Source organism: Salminus brasiliensis, chromosome 19 (genome assembly GCF_030463535.1).
Source record: "Salminus brasiliensis chromosome 19, fSalBra1.hap2, whole genome shotgun sequence".
NCBI lineage: Eukaryota > Metazoa > Chordata > Actinopteri > Characiformes > Bryconidae > Salminus > Salminus brasiliensis.
Window position 1 is genome coordinate 27,956,770 of NC_132896.1, and position 21,127 is coordinate 27,977,896.

The following is a 21,127-nucleotide window of genomic DNA, read 5'->3' on the forward strand; positions in this document are numbered from 1 at the left end:
GTGCATGTACACTTGGGAGGATGTACATTTTGGGGTTTGGGATTGATCAGTTGTACAGCTCTGGTTTACTTACATGGGTTTTATTTCTGAAGGAGGAATTTACAGTGTTTGAGGTCTGTGGTGTCACTTCCATGGACTGAACTCTCATTATTCAGCTATACCAAAGTAGAAGGTGTGAAATTCTAGTGAGGTGAAAGTTGTGTAGCCACTACATGGCCAACAACACATTACTGCTTAGTTTCTCCCTCTCCACTACTGGCATACTGCACCCATGCCCCCCGTCACACATTTAAGCTAAATATTTTTACAACCACCCCCATTCGAATGGAGCTGTTTTCCTTCCTTTTATACTCCCCATGGAGAAGACACCTCCCCCACAGAGCAACACGATCCCGTACCAGCATCTAGGCACCACAAGGCACCAAGGCCAGCGGAGGAACGCTTCGTCCTCACAAAGAACCGAAGCATTGTGAGACCTCCATCAGCCTTCAAAAGAGCCACCATATGGCTCTACTTCCATCACCTTCCTTTTTAAGTGGCTAATTAACTCTTAAGCTCCTTTGCAGGTCCACAAACTAAGGCTTGTTATTCAGCTGCCGCGTGGAAAACGAGGCAAAATTACCTCAAGAGGGAGGAATGGACGTCTGGACCAGCTAAAGATTCCAGGGTTTTCGTTAGTTCGCCCTTAAGACTGATGTACACTATAAAGACAAAAGTATTGAGACGCCTGCTCATTCATAGTTTCTTCCAAAATCAAGGGTGTTTATCCTGCTTTTGTTGGATTAACTGTCTCTACTGTCCAGGGAAGAATGCTTTCTACTAGATTTTGGAGCCTTGCTATGAGGATTTGATTGCATTCATCGACAAGAGTGTTACAGAGGTCAGGATGTTGGATGATAACCACCCCACCTCATCATCCCCAACTCCCAAATCATCCCGAACAAAAGTACTGGATGGAGCTCCACCAACCATCATTCCAGAGATCTTTCACTGCTCCACAGCTCTATTCTGCTGGGGGGGCTTTATACCCCTCTAGCTCACATCTTATTAGGCAGCATGAAGCCAGTAGGTTAATGTTTATCTGCACCAGAGAGTCCTGTTCTATTGGTAAAACTTCTCTACAGGGACTGGACAGGCTGTATATGTGCGTGCATTTGCACATCTGTGTTAGCAATGCGTGCAACTTAAAATAGCTGAATGCATCAATTAGAAAGGATAGGGGTGTCCACCTTCTTTTGGGCATATAGTGTATGTAAACATGTCTCATTCAAAAAGCAGTCAGGCTTGATTGCTCCCTTAAAAAAATGGCGTCAAAAAGGGTTCCACTACTATTGTAAACGCAGCCCTTTTCAGGACTACATGGAACCCTGGTTCTTTCGAGAGCAGTGCGCAGCAAATGAGATGTTCATCCGCCGGCCGTTTTCCGCCTCATTACGGAGGAATGTCACTAGCAGTCTGCTGTTAACGAGAGCAGGTGATACTAAACCGGCCTCAGTGTAAACACCATTTGACTTCACAATAACTTCTCTATTGGGTCCACTTTAACAATTCCCCCAATTGCCTTCCCCAGTGTGACCAGAGTTTCACAGCTGTCTCACAACTACCCATCCACCCTGAGGAAACTCGAAGCTGTGGGCTTCTTCATAACAGCAGTCGTTTACATTATATGGTGGTGATTTCCTGTGTGCTTTTGTCGAGGGGCTGAAACAAGGCTAGAAGCTGCAGGGGTGAACATCAACATTACTTTAACAGCATTCGAAGGACAATTTTTATTTTTCCTTATATTTTGAATGTTATCCCCCCCCACCCCACCCCATACTTTCCCTCCTCCTACAACCTTTATGTGGGTTTATATGAAGAAAACAGTAATACATCATTTTCATGGGGCCATTTTCCAACAATTAACCAGTTGTTTTTTTTATTCTGATTTAAACGATATACTTTTATAATGACTTCTGTTCTGACTGGCTGCCCTGTATCATGCATCATTCTGAAGGACGTCCAGTGGATATACTGTATTTACATAGGTTGTTTTTTTTTTCTCACAAAAACAATACATTCAAAATGATTTGCTGTTTAACTTCAATGTATGTTCAATAATGTTTACAAAAATCTTATGGAAAATGATCCTGATATGGATGATATGGTCCCTTTAAGTATAATAACTATTGCCACAGAAATTATATATCATTATTTTAGTAAGTGTATTTTATGCAAATTCTTTATATTAATTGTTGGCTCAGTTATATTTTGTCAAAAACAGATTTTATCTATAATTCTAGTTTTTGCAATGTTTTTATTTAGTATGCTAATTTAAACCTTCTACTTATTTTTTTCCGTTCAGGAGTGCCTTAAATTAAATTTTTGAGTAGGAAATTTAATTTCATTGCATCACTTATATTAAACATATTGTCGTGGTCACACAAAAGCGTGTACCTCAAAAATTTTAACTTAAAAAAAAATAAGTCAGTAAATTTGACGACCGCCAGTGTAAACATGTCTATTGGTTCATTCATTATGACATTTGGACACAAGGTAAAGAAGAACTGGCAGATTTCAATTATGCAAAACTCAAAAATGTATTTCACACACAATAGACTACTGTCTTTATACAATGCATTTTATAAAACATAAAATATATGTAATATATATATATATATATATATATATATATATATATATATATATATTTCACTTTATGTTTATGCAAAAATAAAGATTATTCTCTATTTATTAGAACATTTAACATTACAAAAACAACATCTGAAACAAAAGCAAGACACTTTTAGGTGAAGTTAAGATACACTACCTCTCTAACCTGTACTTTTTTACACCACTACATTTACCGCCGGCTAAAACAAACAGAGATCGGCTAAATATTCAACAAATCTCTATTTAATCATTACTATGGGGAGGGTTCCAAAGTTTATACCTACAAATCTCTATTTAATCATTACTGGCGAGTCGGCTTTAGTGGTTTACAACATTAACAGCTGAGGCGCCTCCCCGCTGTATCTGGTTAGGAGTGTGAAAGCTAAAAGGTACAGCATGTTTTGACACACCTCGGCTCTTTAAAGTAAAGCTCCAGGGATGAATGGGGGGCTACCAACTGTGACACCGTGTTTAAGAAACACGGTAAATTAACTTCCCCCGGATTCTCACTGCAAGACTGTAGGGGGGGGTTGTAGAGAGAGGCGCGAGGGAGGAGAAAGTGAGAAGCTGGGGGTTGGGGGTGAACAAATGCCCACGTCTCCATTTCCCCCCCCAATTTACATTCCTGATCAGTCTTTTCCCGGACCCGTCATATTTCAGCATGTTGTAGGAGACAGTGGTTTGTTTTAGGAGGACACTTTTGATTGTGTGATCTGCTGAGCCTGTGATCCACATCTCCAGGAATGGGCTATCTGCAGGAGTCGCAAGGGTGGTCGACATCAGTGTAAACACAACGGCAGGCGCCTTCAACACACTTCACAAACACACACAGTATCTTCCATCTCACTTTGTCCTGCACCTTTGGCCTCATGTAGAGCAAAAACTTTCCCCAAAAGGGGAATTCTACCAATTTCACTCAGATGTAAAACAAAAATAATTCAATCAATAATCAATAATTCAGTTTGATTGAATGCACAGACTCTGGTTTCTTTATAATGGTGGTAAATAGAATCAGGGGCCATGATGTCTACAATACAAATATAGCTTTTATATTTAATATTATAAATGAATGGTGGTTTAATTTTTTTTTTTTAAATAGATCCTGTGAAAAAACACGTTTGGTTCCATAATTTATTTATTTATTTATTTACAAATTTCCCCTTTTTTCTCCCAATTGCTGTTGCCCTTAGCACCAGCAATGCTCCTAACACATGTCTTCTCTAATACATGCAAAGCCAGCCACCGCCTCTTTTCCAACTGCTGCCAATGGCAGTGCCCAGCTCTGCCGCACCAGCTACCAGACACTTGTGCCGGCCAACATCGCTTTAGAATGATGAGGGGAGAGAGCACGACCAATTTTGCTCCCTCAGACTCTGGCAGCTGATGGCAAAGCAGCACGGCTCGGGATTTGACATCATAGCGGCAACACATTACAATTATTAGGCTAATGGTGACACACAGGCTATGCATTATGTTGCATTTTCAGAAACCATGTACTCTCACCCTGTGTTCATATATATATGTTCATATGTTGTATAGCTGAATCCCTTTTTTTCCAGGAGAATCATTATTAAATATGCTTATTCTTCGCTGAATATGTGCACAGATGCATCATATAAAATGGGAAAAGAAGAAGAAGGGGTTATGAGCCTGAAATAATTACGACAGAACAAAAAGTTCAGAGATTTCAAATCCTGGACCCCCATGTCTATGACTGGTCTGAAGAATTTGTTAGAGCCAACTGTTTAGCTCACTTCACCACTTCACAATTCATTTGCATAAAGCTCAGCAAATCTCAACCTTGCATGTCGGAGTGTCTCTTGCCGCTAAATCGCAGCTACAAATCACATACTCTCTTAGGAAATGACTCGCTCCGTCGCTTGCTAGTGTGAACGCATGGTTACGAAAGACAGTTTCTACACAGTTCTTGGCTGGACAGTAGAGTATAACTGATATAGCACCTGTTTAACAAAAAGAATGGATGGATAACCATCTATGAAAAGACCTTTTTTGTACCTTTGGCACTGGCATACTGTACCAGTGTACAATACACCTAAACACAGGCTTGCTTTGACTTGTTCGATTCTCTTTTATGCCTCTAAACTTTGTAAAATTAGTTATTCTTAAAAAAAATAGCACCGTCTCAAACTTCCTACGAGCATACATCTAGGCCAGAGTTTGTTTATGTTGTCCAGCATGTATTTTCAGTATCTCCCAGACAAAGACGCCCATTCATGCTCTGCAAATTCCGCTTCTTAAAAAAAGGGAAAGAAAAGAAAAACACTCAGTTTATTATTATGTGAACAAATTGCTGAAATTCCATGTGGGACTGTTAAAAAGCTCTTGGCAAAAGGGCCAAGAGTGACTTACTCATGTCATACGGATACAGCACACACACAAACACTGCAGTCAGTCACTCCACTGGAAGTTGAGTCAGGCGCTAATGTGCTCGAATGAAGATGCTCGGGCCCGGAAGCATTACGTAAGCCGAGCGATTCCTTGTGCCTCTCTGGCAGCCGAGCGCAGACCGCACTTCCGCAAGCTGGCGGAAAATATTAGTCATCTTACTTCCACGATGTGCTGCGGCCCCTATGTAGCGAGGGCTGCAGAGTAACGACTCAATCAGCCCCCAGTGCAGAGCCTGCAGATAAAGTGATCGGTGTGCGCTGATAAAGGCTATTTGCAGCCGAGACTTGCTGGCCAGCCAGGTCTAGTGAGTGATTTCAGCTAAATCTGCTGCAGACGTGATGGAGCGACTTTCTGACTCAGATGCAAGTGCAGCGAGTGATGGATGATGCAGTCTACACAAAACACTGGGGATAAGTGATGTTTGAACTTTGTCCGTCAATGACTGGTTTCAACTTGTCAGCAGAGTATTCACTAGGGATTAGGGGACTAAACATTTGATTTGGTGGCGTCTGGGTGAAATACGTTATTCAGAAAAAATAAAGGGTGACGTGTTCATGTCTTATTTTTTACCCTTGCAAAAATAAAAAAACATTTATCTCTGCACTGATTACTTATTAAATATGATCTGATTATTATCTGAATCACAAACACAAACACAATCTAACTTAACTTAACTAAGTTATACTGTTCATGTCTTTTATTGAGCACACTGAGTAAACATCCATGGTGCAGGCTAGAAAAAGTAAGTGAATTCTTCGGAATTTCTGCATTGATTAAGATCAATAAAAATCGCCTGATCATCACCAAAGTCACAACTATAGACAAGCACAAGCCAACTAAACGAACACACAAACAATTCTGTAGTTGAACTGTTCATGTTGTTTATTGAGCACATTTTCGAGTAAACATTCACAGTGCAGGCTAGAAAAAGTAAGTGAAGCTCTACATTAACGACAAAGTCACGTCTTTACTCTGATCGCATGTCTAGTTATGCCTTGCTTTGATGACTGACAGTGCTGCCCATTAAAGAAGACTGTTATACCACTGCAGGGGATGCTCAATAACACTGTAATCTATCAGTAATGTGCGCTATAAAAAAAGATCAGCACTCATGTTAAGATTTGGATGACATTTCAAACTGATTTACAACTTGAATTACAAATGTATAGACCTCCACAGAAGCACAACCAGGTAAATCCAGGTAGGCTGGATTTCTGCTGTTTGTACACGTCCATGTACTGCGTATTATCAGCTATTATTGGCCCACAGTTCCAATAATTGTGTGCATGCCTACTATTTCAGTCACAATTCCTTTAAAAATCCTAAACATTGCATTTCGTGAAGACAGTCAGCTAGTTGTCCAAAGCCAGATAATGTCAGAAACCATAAATGTACACACGCATGACATTACAGTGAGTCTAATTACATACAATTACCACGAAACAGCCACTTCCTGGTTCTGATACACCACTACCACTATGAGTGGTCGGTCACTCACTCACCCCTGATCATTCTTGCTCCCAAACATATGGACTGTTCTACATGGCTCACTAAGACTAGCTTATCTCCACACAGTTTGCCTAATTGCAGTCGTAACCTTTTAAGGGAGGCAGCAGGGGGATCCATAAATATCTCCTTGTAAGATCCCTTGTTTGAGAATTTGACAAATGCAAGTAAACAATTGACAACACTGGGGGCTACCAAGCAACGAGGTCCATTATCAGACTGAAGCATCCTATCAAAAGGCAAGGCCAAGCCAAGCCACTCGCTTGCTCGCTCACTCACTCGCTGGATCTTTCTCGACTCTGAAACGCAGGAGCCCACATCTGATTCTCAGAGTAACATGACTATCGTTTGCCTGGGCTTTAGCGTGATAAACAGTCAGACTTTTGTCTCGTTCCTCCTCTTCCTTCTCCATATCAAGCGCAACATATCGAACAGGCCTGCGAGGACATGCCCTGATACGAGAGCTGTGGCCCTGCATGGCCGCAAACAAACATAATTGCCTAATCTAATCGCATTGCTCGTGGCATTTATGTTTACTTTAGGCTACAGCGTCTCCGTGAAGGCCATGGCTGTGCGACCGTGAATGCCACATTGTTCCGGGGCCCCCCTGGCAGATGCAATCTTCTGCTCGGACGCCGCTCTCGCTCCCTCTTTCCTCTCGTTCCCATCCTGACTCCCACCCCCATTCACTCTACAACCCCCCCGTCCCCACACTTCCAAAAAAAACCAACCCTCCCCAACATCTCTCTTCTGCCAGGCTCGGCGACAGGCTGTTGAGTCTGAGGCGTATGCTGAGGGCAAAAAAGGAGACTCCACTTGCTTACGCTTCACCTGCAGCCCTGATGGAGTGGAGTCACTGAGCTGTGCTATCTGCTCCCTCATCAGCGGGCCAGGCCAGCATTCAGCCGCCGCTGAATGGAAAGTGGCGGCTCATTTTCCGGGGAGGAGGGGGGGGGGCTGAGGGGTGGGAGGAAGACGAAGGCCGGAGACCGGCTAATGCGAGAGGATCGCATTCGTCGAAACAAAGCCGGAGGACAGGCTTTTAAGAGGTCTCACGCTCCAAACCTGGGCTTGAACTCGAGAGAAAGAGGGTTTAAGGCTGATGCTGGTTGGATTACAAATGCAGCGCATTCACAGGGATGAGGGAGACGAGGGAATACACTGTCACTCCACACCACACCATCGTTTGTGCACAGCCACTTTTAATCCTTTGGCCTTTTACTAACACCATTAGAGCAACGTGAAGAATTTCTGACTCTCCCTAAAGACGTCATCATTCACTTCCACACAAAAGGTCCAGGCCTAGTTCTTGTCTAGCAGACAACAATGAATAGGGTCCAGATTTTTTTATAGGATCCATTTAAGCTGAACTGTCAGACTGCATAAATAATAACGTGGATCAACCTCTGCTACCTGAAATGCCACCAGAGAATGCACTACCACGGTGCGAAAAGGTCCCCTGTGCAAATCACTAAATTCCACCAGCGTCTCCAACCAAAACTCGTGGCCTCGTATTTATGAATTTTTGAAAAACGGCTAGGTCTCTTGTTATGACGTGTTGTGCAACAGTTTCTGGCAGGGGGACCCCTGGCCTGGTTTGTCTCTAGCTACTCTAGTCATCACATATTAGTCCGGACACGTTCAAACTATAGACAAAAAGTGCAGAAACGGCTCGTTCTACTCACCCCGAGCGCAGTCTGTCAGGAAAACAATGTCAAAAAGGACAAAAACAATCCACAACACTTCCATGATGTCCCTTCCAAAAAGGCCTCTGCTGCTTCGGTCTCTACGGGAAAAGAGGGACAAACTTAAGTAAGTCAAGAACAAGCTGAAATCGTGTAAATAGGGGCGCAAATGGGAGACGGGTTGCAGTCAAATCAAGCTCAATTTCATAATTTCGCTTGGTGGAAGGTCAAGGCACTGGGGAAATGTGTAACACAATTACAGTCTTGGAACCAATCACAATAAAACAAGCTGTTAATCATTCAACATATTGAATATCCAGGAGGATGGGAAGCAGCAAACAGTTCTGCTGCCTAGACTGAGTCTTTCCAGGGTCAGAGGATATTGTAGAAATTCCCCATTATAAATATAATGGGTACTCCCATAGAACATATACATACATAAACAACATACATACATATATATATATATATATTATATATATTATATATATGTAATATACATACATATATACATATATATATATATATATACACACACATTAACACACAATATGGACATCCTTTAGGCTCAATAAAAAAATTCAGAGCCTTAACTTACCAACAGTCCAGCAAAATAATGAATGTCTTCCCCAGGACTGACAGAAAGACCATGCTTACATCTCCCACAGCTCCAGACCAGTGGACTTCAGCTTATTTACACTGACAGCAGTTCTCCAAAATCCGAAACAACAGTCCACAACAATAATAATCCACAAAAGACGAACCACCACTCCCTCTCCTTCAGTGTTTGCCGAGAGCTCACAGGTCTCTCCCCCCTCCACCACCACCTTCACCTCCTCCTCCTCCTCCTCCTCCTCCTCCTCCTGCTCCCAGTTCAGCTCTCTGGCTGGATCCCGTCTATCGAGGTGGTAAATGAACCAGTGTGTGGATGACAGTCCAGTCCAGCTCCGACCCTGCAGGCTCCCGGAGTTCACTCACAGTTCAGACGCGCCGTACGCTCGATATCCTCCAGCTTGTCGGTTCTTCAACAGCTGAGTGTGGCGATAACACCCCCCCTCACCCAGAAGACTGCAGAAATTAGCAGTGTTTGTTCAAACTGGCCGCCTGCGCTGCGCCGTTAGCTCGGGATTTAGCCGAACAGCAGAGCCACACACTCCGCCAGCCCGGCCCCGCCCCGCGGCCAACTTCTGACCAATCAGAGCGCAGCTTTCTATAAACACTGCGAAATCCTGAAATACCTCATTTGACTGGATATTGACCTTAATCTGCGACCCCTGAAATCATGAGGCAGTACTTAATAGTATATAAGGGAACCTAAAAAGCAAAGATATAAAAAGCACTGACATTTTATTATTTTATTATTGATAATATTTATAATATTAAAATATTTTACTATGTAAAGGGAGTGTCTTAAATATCAATTCATTTAAATGTTTACAAAAAACTCTTAAAATCCGATATAGCTTGGTGTCCTTTTTTATTTTAGGGATTAAATACAAAATAATATTAAAATGTAACATTTAATAATGTTTGGTTAATGTTTTAAATATGTTAAATTTAAAAAATATATTATTTAATTTTAATATTATATAACTGTTTTATCAAATCCCAGAACTAATCTACTCTATAGACAGCCTAGAAACACGACAGGCCCAGGTGAGAAGATATCAGCCAATGTGAGGAAACTTGATAAACATTTTTAATGATATGTTTTAATCTAGCCCAAAAATATATATTAGTAAAATAACTTTGCCTATTATTTCTTATTTACTTACTAATTTTTCTTTAAAAAAATAACAACAGTATTTACAATCATTTACAATTAATATAACAAGCAAAAAGCTTAAAATACCATTTTCAAATATTGAATTATAAGATCTATTACTGTTAGATCGATTCAGTGGCATGCAGAAGTTTGTAGACTCCTGGTCAGAAAGTCTTAAAAGAAAAGACGATTCTTTTCAACCTTTAAAGCAAGATTTAGCATGTTTTGTTTTGTTCAGTTTTAGAGTAAAAAAGGAAAGTGGCACCAGGCAAAAGTTTGGTCACCCCAAGACATCTCTGAGCTCTCAGCTCTTTAATTAGCTTGTTCACCATCTCTGTTAGGAAAATTCAAAGCCTAATAAATACTCCCACTGTTCAAACTTTGCCCCAAAGAAGCAGGTGCCTTGAGTCCAAACAGCTGCCTAACACTCTATCAATTAAAAATAAAAGGTAGATGTCCGGTTGGGCTCTGGAAGACCGAGATAACATTCAGAGAGAACTGCTTGTAGAATTGCAAAAGATATTCAGGGCAATTTAGCAGACTCTGGAGTGGTGGTGCACTGTTCTACTGTGCAGCAACACCTGTACAAATAAGACAAGTCATAGAAGAGCAGGAAGAAGAAGAAACCTGTCCTGCATTCGTACCACAGAATTCAGTGTCAGTTTATGTTCTGGAGACGAGTCTGTGGACGGATGAAGTTAAAGTTAAGGCCTTGTTGCTGTTCTGAGCAAAGGTACGTTTCGAGAAAAAGGGGTTTCAGAACTGCTTTCCTACTGTTGAGCTCAGAGAGGGATTGACCATACTCTGGGCTTGTGTTGCAGCCAGTGGCCGGGGGGACATTTGAATGGGCTTAGTTAAATACCAGCTGATTCTCGAAGCAAACTGGATGAATCTACATCTAGATTAAATTGTCCTTAAATCCACAATAACCTACCTCAAGAGGTACAAGCTGAAGATTTTGACCTAACCCTCCAAAGGAAGAGGTCAGTGGAGAAAGTAGGCCCCATGAAACCTATATAATCAGGTATTTTGTGTTTCTGTAAGTTGCAAGTCTCTGAAACTGTAACACAGCCTGTCTAACTGTAATACAGCTCAGTGTAATAGACTACTTTATTTTTTTTGGAGGCCATAAACCATTACAATGGAACAATTAGTTATTACGTCAGTTTGGGCTAAATTGGGACAGTACTAAGTACCTAGATAAGTAGGGTAATCAGTTTAACAGTGTCTGTGGGGTATTGTATGTAAATGTGTAGTTTTATTATATATGATTGCAAAGGTTTTTTTAAGGAAAAGGCTGGTTACAGATGAAGAAGAAGAAGAAGTGATATAAGGAGAAGAGCCTGGGAACTTTTCAGTCCTCGAAAATGTTTAGCTTGTTGCTGAAAAAAAGAGCAAACAGTTCATTAATAAACTAAATTGTGTTCATAAAGTAATAAAGTAAGGTACGTAATAAAATAGGTGATTGTAGAGCATGCCATCCTCAATAAATAAACAAATAAATATATAAAAACCTGCACTATTACTACTGTCCTTATCCATTATTTTACTACTGATTTTACTGATACCTGATCAATACTTCACTGATTAGGAGTATTATTTTGCCATTTAAAAAAGTCCATGCACAATGTGTTAATTAAACAAATAAGTGCTTTTTATTTTTACCCTTAAATAACTTTTATTTTACCTTTTTAAAAATATGTACTTTTGATTTTACCTTTTTTTAAATCTGTCCTTGCATCTTCATAGAAATCAGTACTTTTTATTTTACCTATTAATACAATCTGTGCTTTTATAGTGTAAATGTAGGGGCTCTGCTTCGTACTGAAGCGAGTTACTGTATATTCAGTAGTAGAATACACTGATCTGCAGCTACTTTGTCATCAAAAGCAAGAACAACAACACAACAATAAATCTACACTGTATATACCATAATTTCACACTGTATTATATAGTAAACTATATAAAGCTATACAATTTTAGTATATAATATAATTTTTATGAATTTTCTGCACAGTACTGTGCATTGTCTTTTGCTAGGAAATGACCAGCCACATATCTCTGTTAACCCAGATGTTCCTTCCAGATGTTTTCAGCGCTAGAATTATATTTACACTGGAACACTGTTGCAGTTGCAATACTACTACTACTACTACTACTAACAACAACAACAACAACAACAACAACAATAATAATAATAATAATAATAAAATCATATTTAAGTGGAAATGTGAATTTGGAGAAATACAGTGGCCACATCAGTTCTGTAGCAGTTTAGGGGGAAATTAAAAATAACAAAAATAGTTCGTCATCGCGTGACGTCATCGTGGTAATGACCTAAAACCAACTAGGGATGACCTCATCACTTCAACAGATGCTGAACAATGTATCTAATGGACTGAACGAAATTGCATTGATACATTATATACGTGCTTCAAATGTGGGTCTAGTCACATGAGCCATATTAAATCAGTCAATCAATCAATCAATCAATCAATCAATCAATCCAGAAATAAATGAATATCGCGCGTTTCTTTTGGTGAAGGGAGGGGGCTCCGCAGTGAAGCCCATTACCTCACACACACTGCCATCTAGTGGATCTCCTGCACACTGACACGACCCTGCAGGAGCGGAGCGGCGCCACGAGCCTAAATCAGGAGGGGAGAAGACTGTGGTGATGGTGCTTACTGTTACTGTACCGATCAGGTAGAGATGACTCGAACTTCAGTCGCGTGTATTAATTTTTACTAAAACAAAGAACCAAATTCACATCACTGTGAACATCATCCACAGCAGAGCCATTAACACCTAAAAGAGACATAAGCGGCCACCAGGGGGCCCTCTAACGACTGCTGTACCGTTCCCGTGTTTACTGATGCTCACATGAGGGAGGACGAGTGACGGGGGATTACCACTAATTATGGATTAATAATACCCTTATTTCACATGTATTCGTCTTTATAATTTGATTTAATAAAATGTTTCCTCTATTTAACAATTAATTCCCCCAAGTAATGAATCGTTCCCACGCTTTAATAATCAATTCTCCCAATAGATGAATCAATTCCTTAATCAATTCTCCCAATTAATGAATCATTTCCTTAAACAAGTCTCCCAGTTAACAAATCGTCCCCACGCTTTGATAATCAATTATCCCAATTAATGAATCGTTTCCTTAATCAATTCTCCCAATTACTGAATCATTCTCTCACTTTAATAATCAATTCTCCCCATTGATGAATCAATTCCTTAATCAATTCTCCCAATTAATGAATCATTTCCTTAAACAAGTCTCCCAGTTAACAAATCGTCCCCACGCTTTGATAATCAATTATCCCAATTAATGAATCGTTTCCTTAATCAATTCTCCCAATTACTGAATCATTCTCTCACTTTAATAATCAATTCTCCCCATTGATGAATCAATTCCTTAATCAATTCTCCCAATTAATGCATTGTTTCCTTAATCAATTCTCCCAATTAATGAGTCACTGGCCTTTAATTGGAAGTTAGGTACACCTTTAAATAATTACTAGAATTATCAATTAAATTAATCAAATTATAAGTACTGTTAGTGTCGACACACAAGGAAAACAATGCCTTCCATTGTTTGGGTTGATTGATTTGGGTTTATTGATTTTCCCCCATTTGCCAACATGCATCGACTTAATGGAACAACAGAAATAATGACTCATTAGAAATGTGCCTCATGCCTTTTATAATGTTTGGTAAAATGCAAGTAATATATAATAAAATATTTCAGAACTTGCTTTTTAAGAACTGCACTGGACCTTAAGTTTCAAACATTCAGTTTTTCAAGAAAAGTCTAGTGTTCAGGAATGTTTTCTTATTCAGGGTTTGTTTTATATACACAAGGATCGAACATTATAAGAGCAGACCTGTGCACAACTCTGATTAAAATAAATAAAAAAATAATAATAATAAAAAAAATTAATCTGACATCTGACTTGTTGGGACCTCTCAATAATTTAAAGGAATTTCTTAGGAAGATATTTGTTACTGAGGCTCATTATTATTATTTTTTTAGGAAAGCTTTTATAAATCCTGTACTGACTTTTGTAGTTTCGGGTTCTAGCAGATACGAACTAGCTATGGGTATTTACTGAGTAAAGGAAGTATCATTTTTGTAAGTCACTCTGGATAAGAGCATCTGCTAAATGCCCTAAATGTAAACATACCCGTCCAAAGAATAAATGTAATGACAAAGTTTGGCAAAAGCTAGTTTGCCTGACTGCTGTACACCAGTCTCCTCTGCCTGCAGTGATACTGCAATTTACCCTCCCTTGATGACCCTGCAGGTCTATCCATAGAAATCCAGCAATGGCAACAACTGAGCACAGTAGGTTTTTATTGAAACGAGCTCTCATTTTAACAACGTTCTGGAACATAGTTCTTAACTTACTCAACCTTTGTACATTAAATACATACACATATTTACAATTAACGGATGCAAGAAGGACAACCCAACCAAACTGCACCCGCATTTAGTACACATTGCAATGACACACCCCAACAGCAGATCACTAAGCTCACAAAATCGTGTCAGACAATTAAAAGGAATGTAGCCCCAAACTGCACATATTTAACAAATGGCCAAAATTAAATGCTGTGAGCCAGTTTCCCGGATCCCGATCAAGCCGAAGCCTAGACTAAAAAGAATTCCCAAAGGTAATTCTCCACTGAAACTGAAATTCAGTCCAAGATGAGGCTCAAATCATGACCAGGAGACTGAGGTGTATTTTTCTTTTTCTTTTTTTTTTTGCTTTTTTGTATTCTTGATTCCCCAAGAGAGTGAAGAGGAGAAGCTATTAGGAACTGATTTTTAAAGCCCAGATTAATCGCAGTTCTACACTTCTACACAAGTGCTGCTCAAACACAGACTACGCAAAACAATCCTTCATCAAGGATTCGGCTCATTTTTTTTTGCTCTTTATGAAAAGGTGGGTTGTTTATTTCATTGACATGAACCACTAATAGTCATCTGAAACTTCAAGGTCCAGGAGATGTTTCAAGAGAATCTTTCTGTGAATCGTTTGGCAGACATACAAACCAGTTTTGAAAGTGCACTGAGATCAGGTCACACGGGTCAGTTACAAAGACAGCTTCCCTTGACGTGTCAGATGTATATAGGGTGATATTGCTTGTGAGTGAGTTTCTTCCTGCATGTGGGACAGAAGTGAGCTCTGGCCAAGGAGTCGCGAATGCACTGGCTGCAGAAGAGGTGGCCGCACTTGGTGGAGACCATGAGCCGGCCGCTTTCGATGATCTGCGGAAGATTGGTGAAAGGTTTATTTTTTAAATGGCTTGTGCAGCTTTAGACAGTACACAGCTAACATCAGCAGGGGCTACATAAAACTTTCTATATAGATCGCAACTCCCGTCTCCATTTTACCTCAGTGTAAGCATCCATGCACACCGGGCAGCTAACAGCTCCTGGTGTTGACCTGTAAGGGACAGCCCACAATCAGTGAGCACACAGCTGGAGTTTACAGTTTCCTTTTCACTGTGATTTAGCAAAAGCACGAAAAGCTAATTTACATCACTACACAGAGTAACTGTATCCATTGAGCAGCTCAAATTACTTAAAGAAAAATAAAGTAAAAAAAAAAAAAATCTTACTGTATATTTTAAATACTGCGTTTGTTACCATATAGTTCCTGTGATTTTAAGACAAACAGATAACTGCATACTCAGAAAACGCTATCCAAAACCTGGAGGCCATTTTTAAAGCGGTCTGAAAGCTTCCCATAAACTGACATCTAACTTAATTTGGGTGGGTCATGACTGTTTGCAAACATAAGGAGATTAATGTTCCAAACTATGGACAGTATGACTTTGATGTAGTAAAATCAAAAGACTGTTCGAGAGACACAGCACAGCCGCGACAGTGCATAGTTAGCATACTAATCATCAAGGTTGTGTACTTGTGTACTTGTACTTTAAAAATCCATAATATAAAAAAAGTTAATTAAACGGTGAATAGATTCTTTTTAAATAATTAATATTTTAGGGTGAGCTTAAAGGGTACAGTGCTCAAAAACCAGAGCATCAGTCAGACAATTATACTTTTATAATCCAATGCACAATTTAATGCATAAAATTATAAAATACTGCAGGACTAAACAGTGCGAGTGTAGTTACTTTTAATTCATCTTTAAAATTTAAGCAGGCCTTATAAATGCAGCCTAAAGATAAATATAACATACAATAAATAAATCAATTTAATAATGGGACACAATTAGTCTGCTGCACTGTGGGAACAGTGGGGCGAAACCCAACTCCTTTTTAAAACAGCTTCAACACAGCTTTCAGTTTTACATTTTGCTTTTTTTTAGTTTATATAAACATCACAGCTGAACCAAAAACATGCTGGGTTAATCAGAAAACTAAGTTGGTCTTTTACCATTGACCCCTAACTTCACTGCCAGGACTACAAGGGCAATAAGCTACACTTAATTTTAAAACGCACCAAACTCTGATCTGTGTAAGATGACCTGAACTAGAACCAATCATTTAACCTCAGCGCTTTTTCGCAGCAAACTACACGGCGAATTACTACATTAGGTATTCTGATCAGAGGCCAGTGTACAGCACAGTCTATAAACAGAGTGGTGAGCACAACATTCTTCATAAAGCTCAGAGTAGCAGTGAAGCTCTAGGATCTGTGCCCATCTGTAAGGTCAAACAAAACTGCCTGCCTGACAAACAAACAAAGAACAAACAAACAAAAAAAAATAACCCAAACAAAACAAAAGAAAGTAACCAGATCAGAAATCCTACTCTAAAAAGCTACATAAACACAAGCCCTGATTCTGTAGTAAACATTGGAGGAGTGGGTGAAGACCAAAAGGCATATTGTGAAAGGTTTACCTGGCTCTGCTACTTGCACGAAGCGATGACAGTAGGGCTGGATTGAGGCTTAGGCTCGGCTCTTCGTCCTCATCGCTGCTCAAGACATAACTTTCCGTGCCCTGTCCACGTCTGCTCTGTGTACCTAGTACAAATATAAAAATATGTGTTTCCAAAAAGGTTACAGCATAGAGAACGACATCACATCCCCAAAGCAACTGGGGTCTGTTATTACCCAGAGACTTAAAACAAGACTGAAAAGCAAATGCACATACAAGCTAATTTTCAATGCTACGTCTGAATTCCAATACAGCAACTGCAAAAAGCATTAAGGCTACAGTTAGCAAACATACTGAACCAATAAAAACAAGACAAGGCGATTAATTAATTACCTTCCTCCACAAGCTGATTCCCACAAAAGCAGTGAGACGAGAAATAAGAAAAAAAAGCAAAATAAAGGGTTACGACAAGACATCTCAAACACCACAAACAACTCAGAGGTAAAGGTGAGTTTTTTTGGATGAAAACAGGACTTCACTTTTTAAGAAGTATAATAATGCTGACCTAGCAGATATTAAAGGGCCAAAAACTCACCACCACAGAATCGTTATTAGTGAGGTCCACAACAGCTGGCTCTGATCCTTCACAGGTTAAGTCTACCACCTCTTCACCTTTCATGAGATAAGAGACAGACAGCAGGAGAAAATGAGGGTGGGGGTAAAAAGAAAAGTAAAAACCGACAACATGACTAATGCTGTGCGTCACTCGTCTCTGCTGGGTTTATTAGAATGACGCCAGCTAATCAAAAGGTACCAACGAACAGTACAGCACTGATTCACTTACTGCTTAGTCTGTCGCTTTCTAGCACATCAATAGTTTCCATGACTGTCTGAGACATCTGAGTCCTAGCCCTCTTGTTGTTGCGTCGAGAACATGAAGAGGAACTTGACCGTCTTTTTCTTGGAGCCTGTGAAAAGAGGTCAGTTCAAATGATTAGTTTAACAATGTTTCCACCCTTGTCGACTAATTAACAGGTTACTTAATAGGCTAATTAACAGAGCCAAGAGGTTTAGGGTGAACGCAAAGTGTGCAGTGAAAGACTGCTCCAAGACCAGGGGCCACATTCACACATGTCTTAAGAAAGAAACTCTCCTCATGTGACTTTTTTTTCCTAACTCATATCTAATAAAATAAAGTTTAGATAACCTTGTCCTGTTCAGAAGATCAGCCTCTAAAAGGAGCAGTTTAAACCACTGAAATACTACAGTTAAATCTAAATCTAACTTCTTTTAAAAAGTGAAAATATGAGCGCTTGTCATTTTAACCCCCCCAAAATCCCTTTCAGAACATTCTTAGGAACTTTTCATTGTTTATCTAACGTTTGTTGAGCTTTCTTAGGAAAGCTGTTGTAAATCCCAGCCCCAGGACAGAGACAGACCGACCTTAAGGCAGCAATCAATGGCTTAACGTGGTGTCTCTTAACCAAGCTCCTGTTGACACACAGCTGTGCGTAAGTCTTAGACATCCACATCCAGCTCAGAACAGACTCCTCCTGCTGCTTCTTCTTCTTAGAAGCCATTAAGCCAGTGTTCACCAACCTCAGCGCCCCACTGTCCTTCACAGTTTCACTGCTCCCTGCTTCAACACACCTGATTCAGCTCATGAGCTGATCAATAATCAGCTGATGATGTGAATCAGGTGTGTTGGACTAGTGAAACTGCAGTGTTGTGGGTCACTAGCAGAAAGGTAGAAATACAAGGGCTTAACGGCCTGCTAGGCAGCAGGAGCCTAAGCTGAGTTGGACGGCCAGGTGGATGGCTTTATAGATAGCTAGCTAAATCCCCCAGGAGTATATTGGAGTAATTGGTGAGAATTAAGCTTTCTAATAGCTTAATAACAAAAGGAGAAACCCTTCTTACCACGTTACTCATGCCGTGTATCGTGGTTGGGTCGATCTCTGAAGGCGTCACGTTGGATGGAAAGCGCACATTGATGGTAGTGCTAGCAAGCTTCCCACGGTCTCCAGTAAACCCAGGGTGTAACACCAGCTGTGGGAACAACACACTGGTTTTAATGGTTAGGTAGCTAGCTAACTTTTTTTACTGGTTATGGCATAAAGGCATGCTGGAAGGTGTCTTCACAGAAGGAGCTAGCTAATGCTAGCTATAGCTAACGTGGAACAGCGGTAGCCAAAGCCCAGCGTCCATCGCAAATGTCCAGTCAACGTTGGCTAGCTAGCTAGCAAGAAAGGAGGGAAGAGATATATATATATATATATATATATATATATATATATATATATATATATATATATATATATAGATATAGATATATATATATATATATAAACTGTAGTCCAACATTATGGTGTTGCCTTTATCTAATCAAAACATCGGCTTCCTCACTAGCACAGCCAGATAGCTGCTAGCGCTAGCTTAGTCGACGGAGCTAGCTAGTGCTAGCCAAGAAGATAGCTGGCTAGTTAACCTTCAACAATCTTCATATCTCGAAAATAAATAACCCACTGACCCACCTGCGATATATACTCGGACTATGAGCGACAAAATCACAGCACCACTACCCCAGTTCACACGGCCCTTTAGCTAGCTGCTACCCAAAGCTTTCAGAACAACACAGCGCTGCGCTAAGCTAAGCTAACTAGCCAGCTAACGTTAGCCAGCCCACCTTTCTCTCTTCTGTCCTCTCAATGCAACCGTGCGGTGCTTCTCTTCTGTTGTTTTAAGCTAAAATCGAAATGGTCTAGATTGTCGTATTCTCCGCGTTGTTGAAATAGCTGGAGTTTGTCTACATACTCTCGTAATGTGACCAGGAATACCAGCAGCCGGCCCTCCGCCTGAGAGGGAAGGAACCCGCAGCCCGGCCTGCGAACAGTGACGTTCAGCGTCCTGGAGGAGCTCTTCCCCTGCGCCTGTGGAGAGGATCCACCTCCCCCTCATTTGTCATCATTTTTGTTTATTTACGTTATTTAAATATCTATAGGTTTCATTCAGTATTAAAAAAAAAAAAACAAACAAACAAAAAAACATTTAAGTTGATTATAAACAACTTGTAATTTTAACACTTGCAAATATGCTGCTGGATATCGGTCTTGTTTGGGACATAAAATGAGTATTTATGAAAAAAATAAACATCAAAAGTGGTGATTAATAGTAAAGAAAAGTGTACTTCCGGAAGGAATCGCAGGATGACTGGAGCAACTTGGCAACCAGGCGGTTGCCAAGGTTGGGGTTCTTTGCTAGGTGGTTGCTATGGCATGGATTAGAGGTTGCAAGATGATTGCTACAGTATTTCAGGTGGTTGGTAGGCAGTTGCCATGGTATCCATGGTGCTTCCTTGTTGCCAAGTGGTTGCTGTGGTACCCCATGTGGTTGGTTGGGTGTTACTAGTGTAATTGTATCTTCTCATAATGAGGGAGGGGGGTGGACGTTTTGCCTTTTGCACCCAATTCAATCCTATAGCTTAAAAGAAAAAGTGTGTGTGTGTGTGTGTGTGTGTGTTGGGACAAATTGTGCATCCAATGAAAAAGCTGTATACAAGCCCTGATGGTGCAATCGCACCAAACAATCTGGGGGTGGAATGACTTGGTAGTGATATCCTTGGCTTGTGAGGTTGGTTGTTTTAATTAGGATATCATGACTTAACGGAGTTGGGCAGAATACCTTTCTCAGGACCAGGACCACCCTAGAGGAATGCTCGACCCCTGAGAGGCAAAATATAGAAAAGGCTCTGCAGTGGTGCAGCAAGCATCAGCATGGGAATCCACAAGGAGCTTTAATAATCCATCCATACAGCATGACCTGGAGAAAGAGCACCTCCAGACTGATCTTAAATACTTGGTGATATTTGGCCACCTCCACCCAGCTGGGCTTCATCTATCTTAACACATGGCTGCACTGCGGAAGCACTGAGCTAAAGAAGGATATTGCATGGGAAGGGAAATGGCATATTTTAAAAGATGAATGTGATGTCAATTTTCATGTCAAATGTTACACCCCGCTACCAAATTGGTCCCATCCATGTATCACGGTCTAGATATTACAAGATATCTAGATTATTTTTTTGCACATGCATGAACTTCAGATCAAGCCTGTTCTTGATTCATAAAGGATAGTTCTGAACTTTAGGCTTAAAGATATCTGGCTAACTGAAAAATCCTGATTTGTTAAATACCACCCTGTTACAGTTTGACACACTCATCTTTAATGTTGCTGGAAAAGGA

At 40.3% G+C, this 21,127-nt stretch overlaps 2 protein-coding genes across 3 annotated transcripts in view; both read right to left on the reverse strand.

The window, feature by feature from the left end:
* fgfrl1a (fibroblast growth factor receptor like 1a) overlaps positions 1–9,047 on the reverse strand; it is a 58,950-nt gene extending 49,903 nt beyond the window's left edge. Inside the window, exons 1-2 of the mRNA XM_072663231.1 lie at positions 8,851–9,047; positions 8,253–8,353 (exon numbers count right to left, since the gene is read on the reverse strand). Coding sequence (XP_072519332.1) covers positions 8,253–8,316 — 64 coding nt within the window. The 5' untranslated portion in view covers positions 8,317–8,353; positions 8,851–9,047. The remainder of the gene's footprint in view (positions 1–8,252; positions 8,354–8,850) is intronic.
* Positions 9,048–14,369: 5,322 nt separating this feature from the next.
* On the reverse strand, positions 14,370–19,803 carry rnf4 (ring finger protein 4). Of its 2 annotated transcripts, none has more exons than XM_072664034.1 (8): positions 19,701–19,803; positions 18,807–18,935; positions 17,731–17,854; positions 17,482–17,558; positions 17,280–17,292; positions 16,909–17,032; positions 15,431–15,482; positions 14,370–15,304 (listed from the first exon to the last, which is right to left on the reverse strand). In XM_072664034.1, the coding sequence occupies exons 2-8, from the start codon at positions 18,816–18,818 to the stop codon at positions 15,155–15,157; spliced, it is 552 nt and encodes a 183-aa protein (XP_072520135.1). In that variant the 5' UTR covers positions 18,819–18,935; positions 19,701–19,803; the 3' UTR covers positions 14,370–15,154. The 2 variants fall into 2 exon arrangements, with proteins under 2 accessions (XP_072520135.1, XP_072520134.1); XM_072664033.1 differs by having other exon boundaries at positions 19,573–19,785.
* Positions 19,804–21,127: the final 1,324 nt, after the last annotated feature.